Source organism: Botrytis deweyae (genome assembly GCF_014898535.1).
Source record: "Botrytis deweyae strain B1 chromosome Unknown BDEW_002, whole genome shotgun sequence".
NCBI lineage: Eukaryota > Fungi > Ascomycota > Leotiomycetes > Helotiales > Sclerotiniaceae > Botrytis > Botrytis deweyae.
In genome coordinates, this window is record NW_024066209.1 from 2,148,880 (window position 1) to 2,170,841 (window position 21,962).

General features: G+C 39.9%; 6 protein-coding genes across 6 annotated transcripts; 4 read left to right on the forward strand and 2 right to left on the reverse strand.

Annotated features, from left to right (window-relative positions):
- Positions 1–138: 138 nt before the first annotated feature.
- EAE98_001351 (uncharacterized protein) lies at positions 139–813 on the forward strand (the record flags this gene model as incomplete). Its single annotated transcript, XM_038948970.1, has 1 exon — positions 139–813. One exon carries the CDS (start codon positions 139–141, stop codon positions 811–813), a length of 675 nt encoding a protein of 224 aa, XP_038815236.1.
- Positions 814–1,939: 1,126 nt separating this feature from the next.
- EAE98_001352 (uncharacterized protein) lies at positions 1,940–2,635 on the forward strand (the record flags this gene model as incomplete). Its single annotated transcript, XM_038948971.1, has 1 exon — positions 1,940–2,635. The coding sequence occupies one exon, from the start codon at positions 1,940–1,942 to the stop codon at positions 2,633–2,635; it is 696 nt and encodes a 231-aa protein (XP_038815237.1).
- A 1,592-nt stretch (positions 2,636–4,227) lies between these two features.
- On the forward strand, positions 4,228–4,971 carry EAE98_001353 (uncharacterized protein; the record flags this gene model as incomplete). Its single annotated transcript, XM_038948972.1, has 1 exon — positions 4,228–4,971. One exon carries the CDS (start codon positions 4,228–4,230, stop codon positions 4,969–4,971), a length of 744 nt encoding a protein of 247 aa, XP_038815238.1.
- A 1,606-nt stretch (positions 4,972–6,577) lies between these two features.
- On the forward strand, positions 6,578–7,204 carry EAE98_001354 (uncharacterized protein; the record flags this gene model as incomplete). The annotated part of the gene is made up of 1 exon (XM_038948973.1): positions 6,578–7,204. The coding sequence occupies one exon, from the start codon at positions 6,578–6,580 to the stop codon at positions 7,202–7,204; it is 627 nt and encodes a 208-aa protein (XP_038815239.1).
- Positions 7,205–11,469: 4,265 nt separating this feature from the next.
- On the reverse strand, positions 11,470–13,645 carry EAE98_001355 (uncharacterized protein; the record flags this gene model as incomplete). The annotated part of the gene is made up of 2 exons (XM_038948974.1): positions 11,470–13,151; positions 13,210–13,645. 2 exons carry the CDS (start codon positions 13,643–13,645, stop codon positions 11,470–11,472), a joined length of 2,118 nt encoding a protein of 705 aa, XP_038815240.1.
- A 4,561-nt stretch (positions 13,646–18,206) lies between these two features.
- Positions 18,207–21,670, reverse strand: EAE98_001356 (uncharacterized protein; the record flags this gene model as incomplete). Its single annotated transcript, XM_038948975.1, has 6 exons — positions 18,207–18,316; positions 18,374–20,712; positions 20,763–20,991; positions 21,043–21,136; positions 21,190–21,332; positions 21,478–21,670. 6 exons carry the CDS (start codon positions 21,668–21,670, stop codon positions 18,207–18,209), a joined length of 3,108 nt encoding a protein of 1,035 aa, XP_038815241.1.
- Positions 21,671–21,962: the final 292 nt, after the last annotated feature.

Below are 21,962 nucleotides of genomic sequence, written 5' to 3' on the forward strand. Positions count from 1 at the left end.
CATAATTCATCAATCAACTCAACAAGCCTTCTCGTAAAACATCATCTTCTTTGAAGACTTAATAATACTCCATAAATCATTCCAATAAATCCTCCAAACTTCACTTGCAAAAATCGATAATTTTCACAAATCACCAAAATGGGTAACAAAAACTATCGTGGTCGCGCAACCCAAATTCCGGCTTTTAAGAAATACACAGAGGCAAAGTTAGCGGCAGAGAAGACCCGCGAAGAGGCTCAACAACTTGCTGAACAGAACCAAAAATTGGCCATTGCTTACGAGTTGCATACCCAGCAAGTTGAAGACGAACAGTATGCGCAGGACTTCGATTATTCCACCCTTCCCCAACATTGGGCACTACAAGTCAAGAAAGATAGCGGAACACCTAAGTTGTTCATCCAGATTGATATCATACACCCGAATCGTACTGCTAAAGAGGTAGACTTTCTTCGAATTCTTCCCGAGTACGCACAAATGATTAAGAACGTGGAAATTCTTCTCATCGCTCCGGCATTTCACAGCTCGGTAGACGTCTACAACCTCCGAATCAAGAATATGATCAAGACTATCGATATTCTTAATAATTTTAATCTCGAAAATCTTCACTTCATCATCTCCGTCAACAGACCCGATAACTTTCAGCAAATGAAGCTCGCTGCCGCCTGTTTCGGCTTGAAATTTGATAATTGGACAATGGGAACAGCATTGTTTGGCGACCAGCAGAAGGAAATAAACGTGGGACGTCGGATTTCAATTGCTCGCAGATTAGCTGGGGTATATAAGAGCGAGTTTTTGACTCAAGATAATACTTAGTTGGGCATTGATTGTATTCGACGAGCAGGGGGGACTTGGGATAGCCTAGAACATCCATAGTAAAGATTCTATAGGCAGGGAAACTCATGTCATTGTGATACCAGAGACGATTTCTTACAGAGAGTATCAGGGAGTTCTAAATAAAACATGTCACTCGCACGCCGCTAGCTAGAGCATCACTGAAAAATAGATATAATCATCGAATAATCGACCTAATTTCTGGAATAGATATGAAATTGACCTGAGAGTAAATGATTTGTGTGCATATTTCAAACCAAAAAAATTATGAACTCTTCAAACTGTGATTAGTAAAAATTCAGAAATGTAAACTTATGTTATATACAAAAATACTATAGATATTTCTCCATCGCAACGAGGAACCAAATAAGAGATTGATAATTGATACAACCCTTCGGACCATGGCAGAAAGATAAGTAGCGTGCTGTGAAAACAGAATGTTCGTGATGTCACGACACAATAATACCCTGGAGATTCCCTGGAGTTAACCGAATCCCAACTGCCAAAACATTCAGAAATGCTCTAGGATTCTGAATAAATTATATTACTACAGTACAAAAGGCATAAAAAACTATGACTGTTTAGCTGTTAGCTTTATTCAAATGACATGACAATTTATTGCATTCTTAATAGGCTCATTCCGTATTATATGAATTCGAAATGTAACGTACCGTGACTTTGATACGGGTCATATTACGGTAGAGCGTTCGATAGATTGATGAATAGCTTCACTAACCCTACACATGCATCGGTTCATCAGCAGCGTCACAAAATGTGACTCGTACTATTAACTGTGCCATACACTTTGATACGTCGATACTTGCACATAGTACGGCTGATCTGACAACTCAGATACATGAACTTGCTTTGGGAACAGTAGGAGAGCTTTCTGCAGTTAGCAAAATAGTATATAAGGATTCTTATTTCTCTAGAATCCGGACACTTTTTACAATACATCTTCCTTCGTTCAACATCGACACTCCCAAAACTTTTAACAGAGAACGCAATACTTTCGACATATCTTGAATTGAAAACTTCTTACAAGTTCTTCCACACTCTTATTTACGAATACTTTTAATTCATTCCAAAATCTTTATTATCTTCTACAATGGGCAATAAAAATAATCGTGGTCAAGCACCCGTCGTTCGTGCAGCACATCAGTATGCCGAGAAGCAGGCTGCCGCAAAGCAGCAATCTGTACAACTGATCCAAGTTCAGAAGCAACAAGCTGAACTCGCTAGAGCTCAGGAGTTGGCGCAGCAAAAGGCTTTAGCCCGTCAACAAGCTTTCTATTTCGATTACACCAAATTTCCCAAGCATTCGGCTTTGAGCATCAAGAAGAATCCTGCAGCCGGAGAGGTTGCACTACTCATCAATCTTGACATCGTCCATCATGGAATCACTGCAAAGGATCCAAACTTCTTGAACGTCCTTCCTCTCTACGCCAAACTTATCACTAAAGTCGAATTCCAACTTCTCGCCCCCTCATACCACGAATCCCGTGAGATCTATTTCGGTCGGGTTGAAAACATGATGAAGACCATCGATTGTTTGAACAAGTTCAATATCGAAGAATTTCACTTCGTAGTATGTATCAACAAGGCATACAACTTCCAACAGATGAAGCTGGCTGCTGCAGCTTTTGGCCTGGACTTCGAAAACTGGACCATGGCCACCAAGGTTCGTGGTGTTGCAGGCACATGGAAAGTTGATACCGAAAGCGATTGGGATCGCAAATTGGCTAGAATTTACAAGCAAGACTTTCTGGCCTTCAAAGTAAAGTCGGACAAATCCGAAAATTAAGGAAACTGGGAATTAAGTAGTTAGGATTGAATAATGACAGCATCACGAATTTGATGGCGATTCACCTCATAAATTTTCAGTAGAGGGTATCAGAGTGGGAAAATCCATAGGAGTTCATAGGAGTATTCTATAGACACATCACTGACCAATGAAAACCCCCAACACCTGAGCCAAATGTTTGATCGACTTGCAATAAGTGATATGTATGATAAACCAGAGAAAATTTGGTCTCCGGTCAGCACCTTCTGTGAAGATGAAGTCAAACTAGAAAAACTTATTATATATAAAAATCCAGGTAGATCATAACCGACCAGACACATAAAGCCCCTTCTCAAGCTAATATAATATTTCCAGAACAATATCCTGGAAAGTTAAATTGTAGTAAAGCTAGAGTCTTTGTTATTATTGATTATGTATGATGTCAGCATTTTCTGGGTGGATATCTGAAACTAATATTTCGAAGGACACAGGAGTCTATCATGGTGTATGGATACTCAAGATGTTATCCAATAATCATTAGATAAATGTTGTTGTGAATTGCAGTGTACACTCACCAGTTTTGCGTCCAAGTGCAAAGTTGTAGGGATACCATTGGTTTCAAGTCATTCGTTTGTAGCTTGTATAGCCTGAAAGGTCAATCAATGGACTTATAGTATTCACAAAACTCGACTATCTAAATGTACTACTATGAATGAATTACTTCAGTTAATGGAGATAATCTTTGCAATTATAAGGTTTAGTGTGAATCATAAGCTCCATGAGAAATCATCACTATATGCTTCCATCTGTGAAGGTAGTTCTATTGTATTGCTACTGTATTGGTTGTTATGAAGGTGAATGTTAAGCGAGCCACAATTGATGAATGATAGTTGGGGAATTAGGCGAAAAAATAACTCTCAGACTGCAAAATAACAAAATTGTTTCCCAAAGACTAGCCACAAAGAGCATGTATTCACCTTTTGAGTACCTGGTTCTACTTTCATATGATGATGAATGACACGTGAATCATTTAATAAGATATAAACCTCGCCAATGTGGCCGTGGAAAGCTCTATGAACTGTGGTGAATCATCTCAAAGTGAATATACACAATATTCCCCTCCATTATACATGTAGGAAATGAACCACGTCATAGTGTAGGTAGCCTTTCCACACCAATGATTGAGTTAATTACGCTTCAGGTACGGTAAAGTTACAAGATTCGGTTAATGTAGTAGAATGGATCACTCGCTAGAGATATTAGCGTCGACCGACAGATGAGCTGCTGTATCACATTACCTACATAAGGGTTTCTCTCGACCCCAGAATTCCAATCTTTTTTTGAGAAGTATCTTTCTTACAACATCCAAGATAAACACCTTCTTCATAACATCTAAGACACAGATCCACAACTCATTATTACATTCTTTCATCCACAAATAAGTTCGAGTTCACCATAATCACAACTTTCATACTCTTTCATCAAGTAAGAAAATCCAAGAGTCTCTCATAGTATCCATTCTATATCAGTACTGACCATGATACACAGGTTTATTCAAATCTCCAATATCCAAATCGTTTTCCGGTTTATCACAATCAAATTCACATTTAAAGATGGGCTGCAAGAACAACCGTGGACAAGCCAAGCTTGTACCAATGTCTGTCAAGATCGCACAGGAGCAGAACAACAAGAAGGAAGAACTTGCTGCAAAGATGGCAGCTGCAGACAAGAAGTGGTATGAGCAGAGAGATGCCTGGAACAAGCTACAGTTGGAGAAGAAGAATGCCTGGAAGAAGCTGCAGTGGGAGAAGAAGGCTGCTGAAGAAAAGAAATTAGCCGACAAGAAGATTACTGAGGAGAACGCCAAGAAGGTGGCTGCGACCATCCAGTTTGAATGCATCCAAAAGCATTACGCCTTGGTTCTCAAGCAGAACGGAGATGATAAGCAACTTTTTATCGATCTTAACTTTATCGCCGACCCTCCCACCGATATGTTGGCTTTGATGAAAGTTTTGCCTGAGTACTCTGCGGCCATCACTAAGGTCCAAGTCAAGTTGATTCAGCCTATGCAACATGGCTCAAGAGCAATCTATAATCAACGTGTTCAGAATATGAACAAGTTGATTGAACAGCTCAACACTTTCCCACTCACCGAGCTTAATGTTCTTGTCGATGTCAACAGTCATGAGAACTTCCATCAGTTCAAGCTGGCTGCAGCATTTAACGGACTCAATTTTGAAGATTGGACCATGGATTTCCAGATCATGGCCGGCCCTAATCGCTATTCTATCGATCCGTACAGTTCCTACGGAAAGCGTCTTCGTGGTGTCTACCGCACTGAGTTTTGCAATCAATAGGACAAAAACTCTGTGGTGATGGTAGTTTTGAGGGGGCGGGAGGCAATTCAAAGAGTATTCTGATTTTGTTTACTCTGGCATAGCAACGGTATGGGGTGTTCTTTTGGGGAACTAGCTGGTGAGAAGATATGTCATCATGTGGGGATAGATGACAATGTGCTAGCTAGTTATTATACATTTGATTCTTATGTTGGTGGAGTAAATTTCGGAGGCGAAGGTACCTACTGCTGTGTCCCGAAGGGTTCGGACTTCTAGCTTATATCATAGCAATTACTACCACCTTTCACCTGATGATATGTGCCATTTGATTCTGTCAATAAGTGATAATTGCTAAGAATATTGAAGTGTCACAATTCAAAGCTTCCAGTACAATTTTGACATATGGATGACACTCAAGTTGCGAAAAGCTACAAACACTAAGGGTGCGTTCGGATCGATTTTTTGTTTATTCGATGAAATCTCTAATAATATTAAAACGGCAAGAATATTCAGATTAATATATTTAAATAGTATTGATTAATAATAACAGTAAATGAAAAGTAGCAGGGGTAAATGAAAATGAAGATTTGTTGAAATAATCTTTGTAGTGCTTTAAAAAGCTGTATTACGATTTATTTAATAAACATATAAAGATTTCCAAGCATTTATTATTTTAAAAATTACTTATGAAATAAATTATTAGGTATTATTTGATAGCTTAATAAATACATTTATTTTCCTAATAATTTATTTTACAACCTCAAGCGTTCGATAAACCTATCATTTGAGCTTATTTTATATTATTTACTAAATAATTTAGGTCTAATAATTGAAATAAATCGATTCGAAAGCATCCTAATTTGCATAGTTGATAGCTTAATTGTACCATTGAAGTAATAAATTTGCATTGAATGATGACTCGAAGTATGAATATATTGATGTCTTGATGCCTTGATAGAGTCAGCAATTCCTTCTAGCTTTAAACTGAGATATCTTGGGGTAAGTGACATTATTATACATAGATGGGTTTAGATCTCCATTCAAAGAAAGAAAATTCAACATCTCATTGCCACAAGATTGATTCATGAATTATAACTATCAAGTCTAGTAACTCTATTATTTGCCTTTTTCAATTTCATACTCTACCTCACGATACTTCAAGGTCTAGAGATTGACAATAAACATTTGTTTGACGTTCGAGAGCTTATTAGTTAGAACCCGATATTTCAATCTCCATGCTTCCAAGAAACGATTAGTTACCACGCCTTAGAACCAAGGAATGATGCTAAAACAATCTAAAATATTGAAGAGGCCGAAGTGAATGTATATGTGTGACATCCTTGCTTATAAATTAAACTTTTGATTCGATCGGATACTACGGCCCCTAGCATAGGTGACTGTACCCATTCCTGTATTTCACTCTGGAATCAAGTTACAATATACCTTGCAGTAGCAAATACTTCTATAAGAATATCCATATCCATCAGTCAGAAGGGACGAACTCAAACATCTTCCCATACTCAAGAGACTTCCTATCTTCTCATACTCAAGACACTTGCTATCTGAGAGTTACTTCGACTCAAACCTTTAGAATTCTATTTACTAACCGATTCTTTCCAAAGTAAATATGACTCGCAACGGCCACGATGGCGGTAGCCAATCCATCCAGGGTGAGCAGGCTGACAGCAACCACGGCGATGGCAGCCAGCTTTTCCAACCAGAGCAACCTGTCCAACAAGATAAACTTGCTGTCAACGGACCTGATATTGCAGAGTTCGACTTCTCAACTCTTCGTCAACACCCTGCCTTGACCATTGAGAAGACTGAAGACAACTTTCAGATGATCATCGACCTCGATTTTTCCCAGTCGGAGTCGCTCTCGGATATTAAAGCTTTTTTAGATGCTCTTATGGAATACGCTGCGGTCATCTACGACGTCAAGATTCTCATCAAGGCACCCAAACAGCATCACAATGTCGTGACATGCAACGGTAGACTTGCTACAGTCGCCACAGTCATATCCGTCTTGAACAGCTTCAATCTCACAAAAGTGGAGGTCATCGCCCGTCTGGACGACCACTATAGTTTTAAGCAACTCGGCCTTACTATCGCCGCATATCAGCTGAAACTTAGCAGTTGGACCCTGGCATACGAGGTTTTGGGTCTCCATGGCAAGTGGGTTATCCCTGTAGACAGCGAGGATGAATTAAGACTTCGTGGTCGTTATAGAAACGTTTTCTTAAAGGAAAATTAATTTTATCGGCGGGAACCAGATCTTTGTCTGCTAGAATCACGCAAGATCCATTTGATGTGATATGGATGTGATTGGCATGTCATTGATGGGGAGTGGAACAGGATATTCAGAGGAATGACAATTATTCTATTGCGGTTTTCGGCTATATTTCATTGGTGCGGCAGGGTAGCTGGCAGTATGGGAGAATTGTAGCTGGGTAACGGTGTTCTCACTGGAACGATTCGGATGTTCCGTGATGACATGATAACATGACAATGAAAAACCCCTGTTACAAAAATTGAACATTCATAAAAGTATATGCCAGTTAGTGAAAGGCGCAAAGCTCTCCAAATCTAATTGAAAATGAATGAACCATGATAATGATGATATTGTTGCAATCATCTGACATTCTCTTGTGTGACTTGAATGATTTGCAACGTGGATACAAGCAAGAAAGCCAAACAGTTAAACTATGAACTGCCAAGGTACTTAGATAATACAGAAACCATACATAAACAAACTCTAGAAAACACAATGTCCGAAAATAAAGTGAAGATGGAATGATTGACACTTTCTAGACGCTGCTCGTGCTCTACACTGTTTGTCGGCCTCGTCCGCTACGATCCACGAAGGCTTTGTCGCCATAAGAATAATGGGAAAATCTCATTACTTTTCCATCGTGAGGACAATACTAGTTCACCAACGCGTTAGGCGAGTATTGGCTGGATACAACGGAGGAAATCTCACGGCGACAGTCCAATATTTTCAATATACGGTCGTATCGCTCCGATAGTCTACCGGAAATGATTGCAAAGCTTACCAAAGAATCCAGATGTCTCGAAAAGAATGGGATTCCTAGAAAGTGACTAAAATTGCATGCATGTTAATCATAGGTTCTTTTCACTCGAAGGCATGAGCCCTCCGTCTAAATTTTCAATTGTGTCAGCAGCATACACGATACCAATCTCCATGTCTTGGCCAGCCATCTAATAGGGCTCAAAAGGCTTCCCCAATATTATTTTTAGTATTCTGGGCACTAGATGCTTGATTGATTCCCCAAGCACAAGGTTCTTACATACAGTACGCCAGGTAGCACAAAATATGGAGGATCTACCAATTGGTCACCACTCAGTTCGACTCAAGCTTTCGACAACTTTTTCTAGTGTTTTTTGAGAATCACATCCGTGTAAGCTGGAATAGGCTCTCAAATTGGTGTAGAAAACTCCAGATTCGTTGAGAGAGTTAATAACAGCAAGCTGTGCAACAGAAAAGCTGGACAATGATATTGATATTTGTTAATTTACTTGCTGTTCCTGTTGTGAAAAGCTGAAAGTTCTATTCTCGAGAACAATATTCGTGGAAGCATGACAACTCGCCGCCGTTTCAAGAGATATGACTCTAAGTGTAAAGTTTAGCCAGTTCAGCATGTCGTTGTTGCATAGTTCTATCTTGATCATTGAAACATGTAGAAGAAACTCTGTAAAGTAACTTGATAAGTGAATGTAGATGCTTTTTACAAAAATCGTAGCTCTACAAATTGATTATCCGATTGATGAACATTCTTCTCACTCCCTCCAAAATCTTACCCCTAACCCACCGCTAAGCTGTATGGTTTATAGGTCTAAATTACAATCCCGACATATCAAATTGATCAAACAACCAATCAAAAGATCTCGTTGGGCTAGTGGTCATGCCATCTGTCTCACAGAATTCTCACATGAGTTTTTAAAGAACACAGAAGATCGCAGGTTCAAACCCTGCACGGGATATTTTTTTATTTTTTTTTACACTGAAACTCTGTAGATATAAATTAGTGCATTGGTTCTTGATGGAGTGATCTGGGTTTTTGGGTTGTTTGTTATTTACAAGTGTTTGTACAGGAAAGAAGTGGGGCAATTGAGGGGTCTCGCTTAAGGGAAGTATAGAAATTGCTAGAAAAATTGACTCGAAAAACGAAAGCTGAAAATGGGATCATATATACAAACGACTCTTTTCTTTCCCACTTCTCTTCTCGTGTAGCAACGGATTTTTGTCCCAACCAGCGGTTTTATTGAGGTTTTCCAGTTATCACAATTTGCTTCGATAATACTAGGTTTAGATGTCATCGCTTCTCTTTTCGTAAATTTTGCTGCTTTACGACCGTAGATAAAATATTTTAAGTGTCTTTGGATTGCTCATACGTTCTTGATTGCCTACTTAGGTATGAAGGAAAGATATCTGGTTGGCCTCCTCAAGATATCAAGCAAGGTTTATTGTGCGCTGCATTTCATTGATAGGTTCAGAGATAGTATAATCTCGATGATTTTATGTTCTATTGGAACTTAATTTCAACTTTAGAAAATCTGATCAGCATTCAACTTGAAACTCTAAAAAAGTCTTGGGATTTTTTACGCTTGTCAAAGAGTGGGTCCTAGGACATTCTTGTTGTGGATTGACTTTCATGTTATACACAATACAATGGGTAAGTCTTTACTTCATGGATATTCTGTCTATTTAAGGCGTAGCCTCCTTCTACCCATATGACGATCAAAAGCGATCATGTCCGCCCCGGGAACGACAGCTCAGTCCAACAGAAATATTGAGAATTATTTTCAAATGAAAGCGTCTGAAAGCCAAAGTTTCTCATCCCAGCTTTAGTTGTACTCTGAAACTAACCAATTACCATAAGATCTGGGTTGTTATATCATTTTTTTATATTGTCACTACTATCGCGCACTATTCTCGTCACCGAATACATCTATCTATTCACATTACTAGTAAATGTATGACAGTGACTGTGTTAATAATTAATCTGTAATGTTAGGTATCTCAACCATTTTACGAAAGTGATCTTAAACGTGACTTGTAAAAAAGCCCATCTCTGAAGAATGATACGACTGCCACATGAAACCTTATACATATAGTGAAATGTGGTCTTGGTCACAAACGACAAATCTGCACCACTTACTCTTTTGCTCTAATTAGTTTTCTCTTGATTTTGATATCTGGACAGTGAATTAACATCACCCCTCTGAGTCTATGCCTGAACTTTCGCCTATATTAAGAAGCCATGAAGTTGCACCTATGAACAACCAAAACTTGTTATGCTGCCGGTGGGAATATCTGACGACTTAGTCTGTCGCAAGCAATTGTATTTTAGTGGCCGATTTTGTAATTTTGTCCTCATAGTATAAGCCCAAGGCTAGAATCTATATCTTCTATTCTTAATATCCAGTTCGAATCCAACACTGGTTTCAGCAAGTAAAGTATTTCCAACCCTGTCCCTTCCGTGAATAGCCACCAGTATTTCGCTTATTGTAATCCACTTCCACCACGGCAAACTATCTACTCCTCGCCTCAATATCAACCTCTATCTTCAAATTCACCTCTTTCCAGCCTCTCTAATTCTACTACATATCTCCAACTGATCCCTCAGACTGCCTTGATATTCAATCTTCCATTATCTATAACAAGACTAGCGAGTCTACAACTCGCCAGTTTTGTTTACATTGTATATTCTAACTCCTACCCCCAAAAATATATACCAAATACAAAGTGCGAACATACCATTCCGAACCCAAATGCAAGCACAAACATCAAACATCAAACAACAAAGAATCTCTATCCTATCATTGTTAACTTTCTCTTAACCGAAAGAATCGAAGCTAATCCACAAAAATCAAAACCTAGATCCTCGGTTATATATAGACGAGCGAGTAGTCAAGAATAGCACCAAATACCTACCTATAGTTAGCACAGTAAAGAGAAAACAAAGATGACAAAACAAATCATGCTATTGTATACAAGGTAAGGGGTTGAGATCCCAGAAATATAGTTTAGAAAACCAGACGAACATTAGAGAGACTCAACCCTTCGTTCTATAAGAGTCGGAACTAGCAAAAAAAGATAGCGAGTGATACAAAACTTATTCTGGATTTGCAAAATCGTAACTTACGTAGATTGAATGTGTATGATACTAAACTGACTTTTTGTATGCTAATATTTTACAGACTAATTGATGATCAGCTTCAGTGGCTTATTATAGTAAACATGACATATAGAAGCTAAAGCTAGTGAGTATTCATAGAGAATTATACACTTGCCGCGTTCCGTTCTTTTCAAACAGCAGACTAGAATATAGAATTTAACTAAACCGATCTAAGTCTCGGTAGCCAAGTTTATTATTAACGCGCAAATTTTTCACAAAGATTCAAGCCATGCTGAATAAAGCACAATTATTGTAACAATGACTTGCCGCATCATAAACTAATTGAACTTAAATACGTATGCCAACATCACCCCAGTTATCAAAAGATCTTGATAATAAATTTTCCGTCATCTTGTAGACCAAATTCGGGCGATTCAATTCTCTGCTTGCGGCTGAAATATCTACATTCAGACATAAAATCCTCGTGGTCATCATTACAACCATACTCAAATATACCACACCTGCGGAATTCCCATCTCGCTCTATTTGTTGGGAACAGTATAAGACCCCTAGCCTTCCAGTCCCTATACCTCAAGGTGAAGCTATAGACAGGCAGAAGATATATTTCCCGTCGCTCGATTTCTGTCATATCTTCAAAGTCACAAACCAAGCGTGTTGTGCCAGGGTTTTTCCATTCTTTGCCATCTCGTCCGAAGCAGATCTCAAAATCGCTATGATAATGTGGTGAGCAGGACAATCCTGCGCGAGAACAAGTAGCGGAAGTGATATCTCCCTTGAGCTTGATATATCCACCGCATACTTTCCCAAATGGGTTATCAATTGCTAGATCCAGATGTGTTTCTAAGATCTGAGGAAATCTCTCATCTCTTCTATTTCTGTGGACCCTTCGAGGAAATTCTATTTCTGCATTAAAAGAGGCCCAAGACCAGCTCGGGGCTGTATATTCTTGCTTCTCTGGGGGAGCTTCGGTAAATTTGGAAAGAATGGATGGGTATTCTCGAGCGTTCCAAAGAATACCATATATCAGGTCTTTTTCCCATACTCCCGCTAAATATTTCCCCCTTATGTGTTGAGCTGCTGCGTTCGCCATTCCTCCGATTGCAACAAGTCTGTCCGTTTTGAAAGTTAGATTACTTTTCATATACAATTTTACAATTTTCTCCCAGATTTGTCCAAGTTCGAAAGGCATGCCTGATTGACATTTGTCGATGCAATTAACAAGTACTTTGACCCGGGATTTTACATTTCGGCCTTCGATGACTTGTTGTGGAATGCCTCTGGAAAATGTTTCAGAAGCCTCGTGATCTAGACATTCCCAAAATAATTGTCTAGAGCCAAAGTGAAGATTTCGTCTAGACAATAGGCGTTCTTGGCAGACCCAAGCCCTAGAGGATAACATGCCATTTTCCACCTCATTTTCCCATTCATCTTCGTCAATGACACAGTAATTTTCCTCATCGCCAGCTGTTTTAAACCAACCCTGCTGTACCTGTAATGGCTCTCTATTACGGAACATCCTTTCACTACCATCTCTCGCAGCTGTGGCACAGATATTGCAGTAACTATTCGAGTAGACATCACACATACTGGCGGATTCTACTAACCAATCAGTCTCGGAATCTTGAACGATGCATAAAGAATCAATCCAGATATATCGTCCTCCTAATTTCCGTACTACCCATAATGCGTCTTGGAAGGCATTCGAAAGTTGTGAAAAGTTTATCTCGCGAAGCATAAACTCGATGTTTGCCTGAAGAAGAGTAATTTTTGGCATAGTCTTCCCCCAACAATGACTTAAAGTCAAGTAAACTGAATTAATTGGAACGTCTTTTCTTAAACAAAGTCGTGGAGTGATCGCTGATTCTTCCATTCCGATATCAATGAGACGAGTAGGAAGAAAACGTGGGTACGTGGTATCTTTGCTCGAGCAGGAAACATGGCTTTCATTGCAGTTTTGTAACCATTGTTTGGAAAGATTCAGACTCTCATCAGAGCCTGTGAAAGAAGCTACTGAGACAAAACTCTCTAAGCCAGCGAGTTCTGAGAGGAGTGTTGTCAGCATTTAAAAATATTCCATAGTCATCTGTTTGTCACCCACTTTTTTGCGAATATACCCCGAGGTCTCGAGACATACTGCTCATTTCTTCACCTTCCTCTTCAGTAGGAAGCCAGCCAGAGGAAATCGATTTCGAAATGGTATGTCGACCCAAGTCATGAGACATTAACATACACTGCGATGAATTATCCAAAACATGTTGAGGACTGAGTCTCAGAGCTTTAATATAATTGGCTTGATCTGCAAGTTCAACCAGACATGAACCCAAGAGCTTTAAACATAAAAAGCAATTTTCCACAACAGGAGGAGTTGGTAGCTTAGAAAGAGTCTTGAACGAAAGTAAACCAGTAGGTTGTTGAAAGTTGCAAGAATCCAGAAATTCCTGACATCTTGAACAGATTGGAGAAGGCGACGTACGTTTCTTCTTGGAAGGTGAGAGATGTGACTGTAGTGATCTCAAAAACGACGATATAGACATATTAGCAATGCTCAAAGCGAAATGGAGAGTCTTCGCGATTCATCCAATGTTAAATGCAGTCTTTTCTTGATGCGACGAGACATAAAGCCTTCTTATGTATGATATACGTACGCCGAGGCTGTACACTGCATTGTGTAACCAAAAGACTGTCCACCATAATGTCGTGTTCACACATCATTGGTGTTTTGTCGATTTTCTCTTTTAATTGGATGAGCTCTTTGATGACCAATCAAACCTCTCCGAGAAATGACACTTCCGCTTACTACTCATCCTCTTCCTAACATCTCTCTAGGGCCAGAGACTGGTCAACCGGAATGCGAAAGTTACCACAATAAGACCGATATATCAATGATAATGCGACTCTCAGCAGCATTCAAAATGATGGACTTTTCCAATACGCACGCAAACAATATATCCGCTTTCTTTCACAATCAAAAGCTGCGTTTTACTCTTAGTACATGTAAACAACACTTGATACATACCTTAATTCATCCAAGTCTATTTCGAAAGACACGCAGAAGATTCATCAAATCGCGAATGCATTTCATGATCACCGAGTTGAATAATGCCCGTCTTGTTTAGTCGATTTAAGAACATCTCTTTGATGCTATTCTTGAAATTCGCGAGTTTGCTAAATTGTCGCTATTACCCTATCTAAATGCAAGTACATTCCTTCCCTTTTTTATGCTCTTACTCTACCCGTTCGATCAACACAATTGCTCATTTTCCCTCCCTAAATACATTTCTTTAAGACAAAATTAAGAGTTATCGAACATACTTACCGCACACCGTGATGTTTTGTGACATAATTCCTGCAAAATTTATATTTCTCTATATAAATTAAAATATTATATAATTGATATAATTATTGATATTAAATTATAAAAACTTTTTAATAAACAATATAAATTATTATTTCAATTAAAAAATTCTAATTTATTTTTAAATATTTTCATTAAAAAGTTATATAAGTTTTTAATTAAAAATGTTCAGAATTTTTAACTTGTAATGCTTTTCCTATACAAAATAAACAAATTTTTTAAAAATTTTCTAATTTCCAATTTAAAAATATTTGAAAATAAATCATTCATTTTTTTTTTAAATAATTTAAGTGATTCTTAATTAAAATCTAATGTAATTTTCAGTTTCATTATATATTGTAATCAATAAACCAGGGTATAAAACTCCGAATAATTAAATATCTTAGCCGGAAAGCGTTACATGTGCGGTAAGGTTAAGTAGGTTCCAGAACTCTTACATGAGATCAGATCAGTGCCCGCAATGGATGAGAGAGGGTGATACAGCTGGACTTTATAAACCATACGCCAGTTTGACTGGGGGTTTCAAACAAAAGTACCAAATCGACCCATTGCGAGCACTGAAGCAGATGCAGAAATCGGGTACACTCAAAATCCTAGAAAAGGTATCTCAAAAGAGTAAGAGAAATGAAATCAAATTATCAATCTCCAGCATTGCATCAACAATTCAACGCAACTACCTCATTCTAAATATTCTTCCCTTGTGAATAGACACTATCATTCCCGAGTCATAACAGCATATACACCATCCATAACACACTATTTCCACCGTTACAAGCCATTTCTCCTCACCACCAAACCATACAAATCAACACCAGCACAGTGACAACCCCTCAAACGCCATCCCCGAAACCCCTCTCTACACTAGTTATAGCTACCTAAACAACCAAAACTTCCCTCTCTACATTTACAAACATCCAGATTCACACACAAGAGCCACTCCATTTCACACAACCTCGAACACTTACTCTATTTTCAAAATCATTCACCTATCTGCATCTCTTTATATCAGATAACACTACCTAAGTACCTAGATATTATCATCAACGCAATAAAAACCCCACACTTATCTAGCTTGAAGATGTTCAAACTCGCTTATATAAATAAGTCAATAAGTTTTCCCCTTTTTCTCCTTTTCTCTTCTCATCCTCTATTTCTCCTTCTACCTCCCCCATCTCCCTCTCCATCTCCCTTTTCAGTCCTACAAGAATCCCAAAGCACAAACAATACAACTAGAAATCCAAAACTCCCAAACAAACTTCTATCCCCCATCCCACGTCTCAATCCACCGTACAGAACTTAAATACCAGTTAAAAAGGAGTCCAAGAAAGCACCCACGAGGCCCCTCCCCAAATCCATTCAACCTCCATTTTTCCCATCTCCCAAACTCAAATAATTTCTCCCTTCTAGATCAACTTAAAAACATTTAATAAATAAGATGTGCAACAAAACTTTTTATTAGTAATAGAAGATATATCCTTATTAATATACACTATATACTAGTATATGTTTCATTAACATTAAACTATATCAAATCCCGAAATCATTCAACCTCCATCTCCTCATCTCCCCATCTTCCAAACCCAAATAATTTCTCCCTCTTAAATCAACCCAAGAACAATTAAAATCAAATATACAACAAAACTTATCACTAACAATAAGAAGATACATCCTCTCATTAGCATACATTAATACTACTCAACATCACTTAACATCAAATACATCAATCACATATCGAATCCCGATCCCCAAATAAAGAACACTCCAGCTAGATGAAATCACAATGATCAAACAGATAAATATCTAGCTAGATAATTCATATACCTACCTACTCCTACCAAGTTCCACTACCTCTGGTCATTTCGTTTCGCTTCGCTTCGTCTCCGTCTAAAACATCTCCACCTCTTCCTTTTCTTTTGCCAACTCCTATCACATATTACACATTACAAACCATCAATCATTAACACATAAGCCCTCCCTCCTAAACAACCACCAATCATCCTATCATCATCCCATTCATCCATCTGCCCTTACTTATCACAGCCACAGCCACAGCACAGTACAGCATACCTACCCACAAACTACACTCATAACATTCCACCTCCGAGATCAAACTTAAAAACTAACCAACAACCACACCAACTCATTAATATATATATACATACCTAAAGACATACATTTCCAATAACCCACCTCCAATCCCAATCCACCCCATCTCATTTATTCTCATTTATTCTCATTTATTCCCATTTATTCCATTTATTCCTATTTATTCTTTTTCAATTTCCCCTCTATTTCCTTACTTACTTTCATTTCTTCTTTTTTTTTTGAGGTCCTCCCTTGGCGTCCCGTCACTTATAGCCTCCTACGACGCCGCCGGCCTTCCTACTCTCCGCCCGCTCCGCGCTGGCCGTCCCGCTCCTCGCCCTCCTCTCCCTCCGCGCCCCCTCTGCCCGCCCCCCGCCTCCCCGCCTCCCCCCCACCATCCCCCGCCCCCGTTCCCCCTTCCCGCTCCTTTTCCCCTTCCCCCTCCCCTTCCCCCTATCAGCCCCCCGGCCCCCATCGCAATTCATCAAAACCCAAAACTTAGATACCTACCCCCAAGTTTCCCGAGCTATCCTCCCTCTTCCCCCTTCCCTCTTCCCCCTTCCCCTTTCCCCCAAATTTTCATTTCACATCCATACCAAATACACATTCATTTTCACTTAATGTCCTTTCCATTTCACTCCTTCCTATTCGCCTCAATTGACTCCTATTCACTTGAACCTTCTCCAAACACTTTATTCTATTCCCTCAGAATCCTACACATACCTGTCTATATACACAGTTACAAAAAAACAATAAAATACCTCAAAACTCATCATATCTTATCTCAACCCTCAATCATATTTTCTCAATCATATATGTATTCACATTCTCATTCTCAATTCCTATTTAAACACTCTCGAACACCATCTGCAAATTCAACTGCATCTCAAATCTCATTCTCAATTACTGGTATCTAAACATCATCCTCTTCCATTTTCTCCTCACCCCTCTTCTCTTCTCTTATTTTAACATCCTACCCCACAAACACTCCTCTATCTATCTTCTCATTATCCACTTTCTCAAAAACCGACAATCAAATATAATAGAATCATATCCACACCTGCCAATTCCCCCACACACCTTTACAAATCTAGATCCAGATCCAGATCGCAAGCAATCTTTCCCCTTCCCTTATCCGCCTTACTTCTATCTCCCAGTCTTTTATCCCCCCCCCCTAGTCCTATCCCCTCACTTAACAACTCGCAAAAATGCGCAAATGCAGAACAGAAATCATGAATGGTATCTCAAAAAAATGGTAGAAGAAAAAATCCGCGAATGAACAAAAAAAAAAAAGAAAAAAGTCCGAGAAATCGAACAAAATCGATCGGATCGTATTATATGCGCTGCAATAATCAAGATCTGATCTGAATGGAATATCGAGAAAAAACTTTAATTGCGTCTGTGTGTGTGAGTGTGTAAATTATTGGACAATAGAATATGAATGTATAGGAGTCTTCCCAACATATGTAAATAGATGCCAGGACGATTGAGATTGCGAGGCATCAATTTACAAGTAATATTTTGATCGTAGGCGAGTTATGACAAGAGTATATTTCGGTATCGGTATCGGTATCGGTATCGGAATCGGTATCGGTATCGGTATCGGGACTGGTTTCGACATAGATGTATTGGTATCGACATAGATATAAAAGAATCTATAGAGCTTTTCTTCGAATAGGTGGAGGAGCAGACGAGTTATTGTTTTCCATATTACCCGTAAGTTCAGCTACACGAGCTTTAATACGTGCAACACGAGATTCAATTGCTGGATCCATTAGTATATCACCCCATGAAGAAGCTTTAGAAGGAGGGGAATACTCACTCTCTTCACCTGAAGTCTCATCATCATTATCAGTAGATGGACGATGTCCAATTCTAGCTTGTTCTTCGAGTTCTCTATTCCTAGCTTTTTGTTCGGCAACGTTCTTACGGATTTGTGCCCATTTATCTTGAGGGGAAATTTGTTGTGTAAGTGGCTCTTCTTGAGGTTCTTCATTGGTTTCCTCATATTGACTTTGAGCATTGTTTGGTGGTGATCCAGAATCTTCACTTCCTCTTGGCGTATCGGATTCGGCTGTTGGGACAAATGCTGGGAAATCTTCAAGAGGACCTTGATCAAATTTAGAGAATTCTTGACGAGCTTCTCGAGCATCAACAGTATCAACTCTAGAAAGATCATCTGCAATAGAATGTTCGTATGAAGGACGGCGAGGAGTTGCTGGAGTCATTGGAGTTATTGGAGTGACGGGAGTAGGTTCATCAGATGCAACTGGAGGAGCTGGTGAGACCGATCCATCTCCCTTCTCACTCGTAGGTGACTTGAGTGAATTCTTCTTTCTCGAAAATCGTCTAGTTAGACTGTGCTTCTTCCCTTCTGGTTTGAGTCCATCTTTGCCATTCATTGCCATTTGAGAAGCATTTGGTGGAGCAGGCTTCGTTTGCTTCTTTCTACCAAACATACCTCTAAATCCACCAGGAGCAGCTGGATTATTCTTCTTTAACTTATTAGGCGCATCCAGAATTTCCGGACTCGAGGGTGCATGATCCATAGAAGCTCTTGGAATATCCATACTTGGCTTGTTTTGATTCAAAGGAGATACTGGGACAGGTTTCCTCTCAAGTGGATGAACATTACTTGGTGAAATTGGAACCCGTGACTCTTTAGCTTGATCTTCGCCAGTTGGTAGAGGTGGTAAAGGCGAATGACGTCCAGTTGGAGTGGTTGGAGTAAGGGGTAGATCTCTGTTGCTGTTAAGACCTGGTGACAGAGCCGCTTGACGGTCATATGAATTTCCGTTTGACTGCATAGTACCTTCTCCAAGACCTCGACCCATAAAATTACTGCCCAGGTATGCTTCTCGAACAGTATCTTTATCGTATTTATTGGCCCACTTCATTGCCGGAGAAGCTTCGGATTTGAGCATTGGCTGAAGTGTTAACACGCTGTTCGTTTTCAGAGAAGCTGCTTCAAAATCGTTTCTTCCACGTCGCGCTGCTAATCCTTTCTCTTCCTCCTGCTTTTTTTGCCTTTGTTGTAACTGAATTGCGGCTGCTTGAATTCGAGCATGTTGATCAAGCCCAATGGTAGTCTTGCTTGCGCTAGTACTTTGACTGTATCCTGGTTTCAAGTTGCCGGGTTTCTCCATCTCAGTTTTGCCTGTAGATCCTCGTCGCTTTGCGCTATTCTTATTCTTCTTGGTTCGTCCCCAAAAGCTCTTCTTCTCCGCGATATAAGCACCTGCTTCAGGCTCCGGGGCTGCGCCTTTGACCATTTCTTCCATCACCAACCATCGACCACCTTTAATTGTTGTCTCAATCAAGGCGCATCGTCCAAATGAAGCCTTTCGGTCCACCGTCTCTTCGCCAGCCAAACTACTAATCCAAACCCACCAGAATGAATCATCCAAGTCAAATCGAGTGATACTTGCAAGCTCACCAGGTTGCAAATCCTTACTTGACTCAAGTCTAGGTTGATGCGACTGCGAACTTCCTGCTCTAGTATTGATAGGTGGTAGAATCTTATCCGGTGGTAACAGTAGAGGCGGAGGACTACTTGGTCCATCATCAACAAAGCCCGAAGAAAGGAAATCCGCCCAGGAAGGAGTAGTTGGTCTGTCGCCAGACTTCGATCCACCATTTGCCGGAGTGGTTCTTAGGCCTTGAATTGGTTTTGGCTTTTTGGGTCCTAAGAAGGTACTTTCATCATCGGCCATTTCATCATCAAAAGATGCAGAAAATCCAATATCCTCAAATCGTGACCACGAGGCATCTCGTAAACCCGTGGATTCTGTAGAGTTAGATACCTGGGATTGATTCGTAGTAGAAATTGATCTCAAAACACGACGGCACTCATCAGTCAAAGCTCTTACTGGATCCTCAAATTCGGAGAATTGTTGTAGAGCGCGGTCATCGTCTCGATACTGGAAGTGATTTGCTCTTCGCAATAATGCAAATGGCGTAGGTGAAACGGAATTTACTATCATCACCACCTTTGTCGTCGATTGTTGTAATAACGAGGGTCTCTCTGGTGGATATTCTGTTTCCTGGACCAACTTCTGTAGGGACATAGGTAACTTGGATATACCGTTGGTGCCCGAGACGGAATCAGGAGAGAGTGATCGTAGATAGGCGAAGAATAGATGACTTGCAGCATCAGCCGCACTAGAGAATGGTAAGCACATTTATCAATCTGACGGATGGATTTCACCCACGTTGACCATCCTTTATATCCACCTTCAAATCCATTGCCTGTATCATTATGTTCGAAAGCCCACCATCCCGCATATCTCGATAATTTGCGCCCAGCTAAACCATTCGTTTTCCCGTGTGCCGCAATTGCTGACAAGAGATCGAAGAAATCAAAAATGATATCTTTTCTCGCATCCGAATCTACACTTAGAGGTATAAAAGTGACAAAAGCGTCGCGGGCATATCTCGAGTCTGCTCAAAGTTAGCCATGATCTCCTTCTCTTGGAATCCCAAATCCCCTACCATTTTCCCCAACTTTGAACAATTCATATGCATCCCATGAAACTACACCACCGGCCAATCGACCCCAGCACCATTTAAGCACACTACATAGAACCTAATTTGAGATCAGTTGTTTATCCCACTCGAAAGTTCCGTCTGCCAGCTCACCATAGGTTCCGTAAGTCTCAACTCTTGTGCCAACATTTCCCGACTCAATTGTCTCTTATCGAAGAAATTCCGAATGAATGTTCTGGCCGCACTTGGATCTGACGTAGGTCGGAATGGAAGTAGAAGGAATGGCATATCCAAAGCTGCAAGGACCGACACGAATTAGCAGTGTGTAACATCACATACGCAGACTCCATAGTAAATTCCCCTCCCTCCCCCTCCCCCTAGGCTTCGTGCATAATCGATAACGGGGGAGGTGATATGCAATTCTGAATCAGATTTTCATACCTCTTGATTTTAATTCCACGGTACATCCCCTCACCAGATTTTGAATCTCTTCTGGTTCGACGGTGGTTCGTGTCCATGCATCTGTCCATGTTGGCTTCGCTGGGAGTTGATCATTGGCATCGTCCTCTCCCTTCTTCTTGGATGCTTTCGTTGGGCCATCTTTACCCTTTAAGCGTGAGAAGAAATTGGGCATGATTGCGAAAATCGGTCGAGTGTGTTTCTCGATGGATCGCTGATCATGAAATTCTTTTGTTACCAGTAATGTAAAGAAAAGGACATTCGCAGGTTGAAACTGAAATTGTTGCTTTGAAAATTAATGGATGGAGATGGGGATATGATGTCTTGTATCAGATTCGCGCTCCTTCGGATAAGAAATTAATTGGAGGGATGGAGGTTGTGAGTGGATAGCTGGAGATGTATGGGTCGATTTTTGGGATTGGGATTGATTGTGATGTCGAGTGTGAGGGTGAAAAATGAGTGAATGA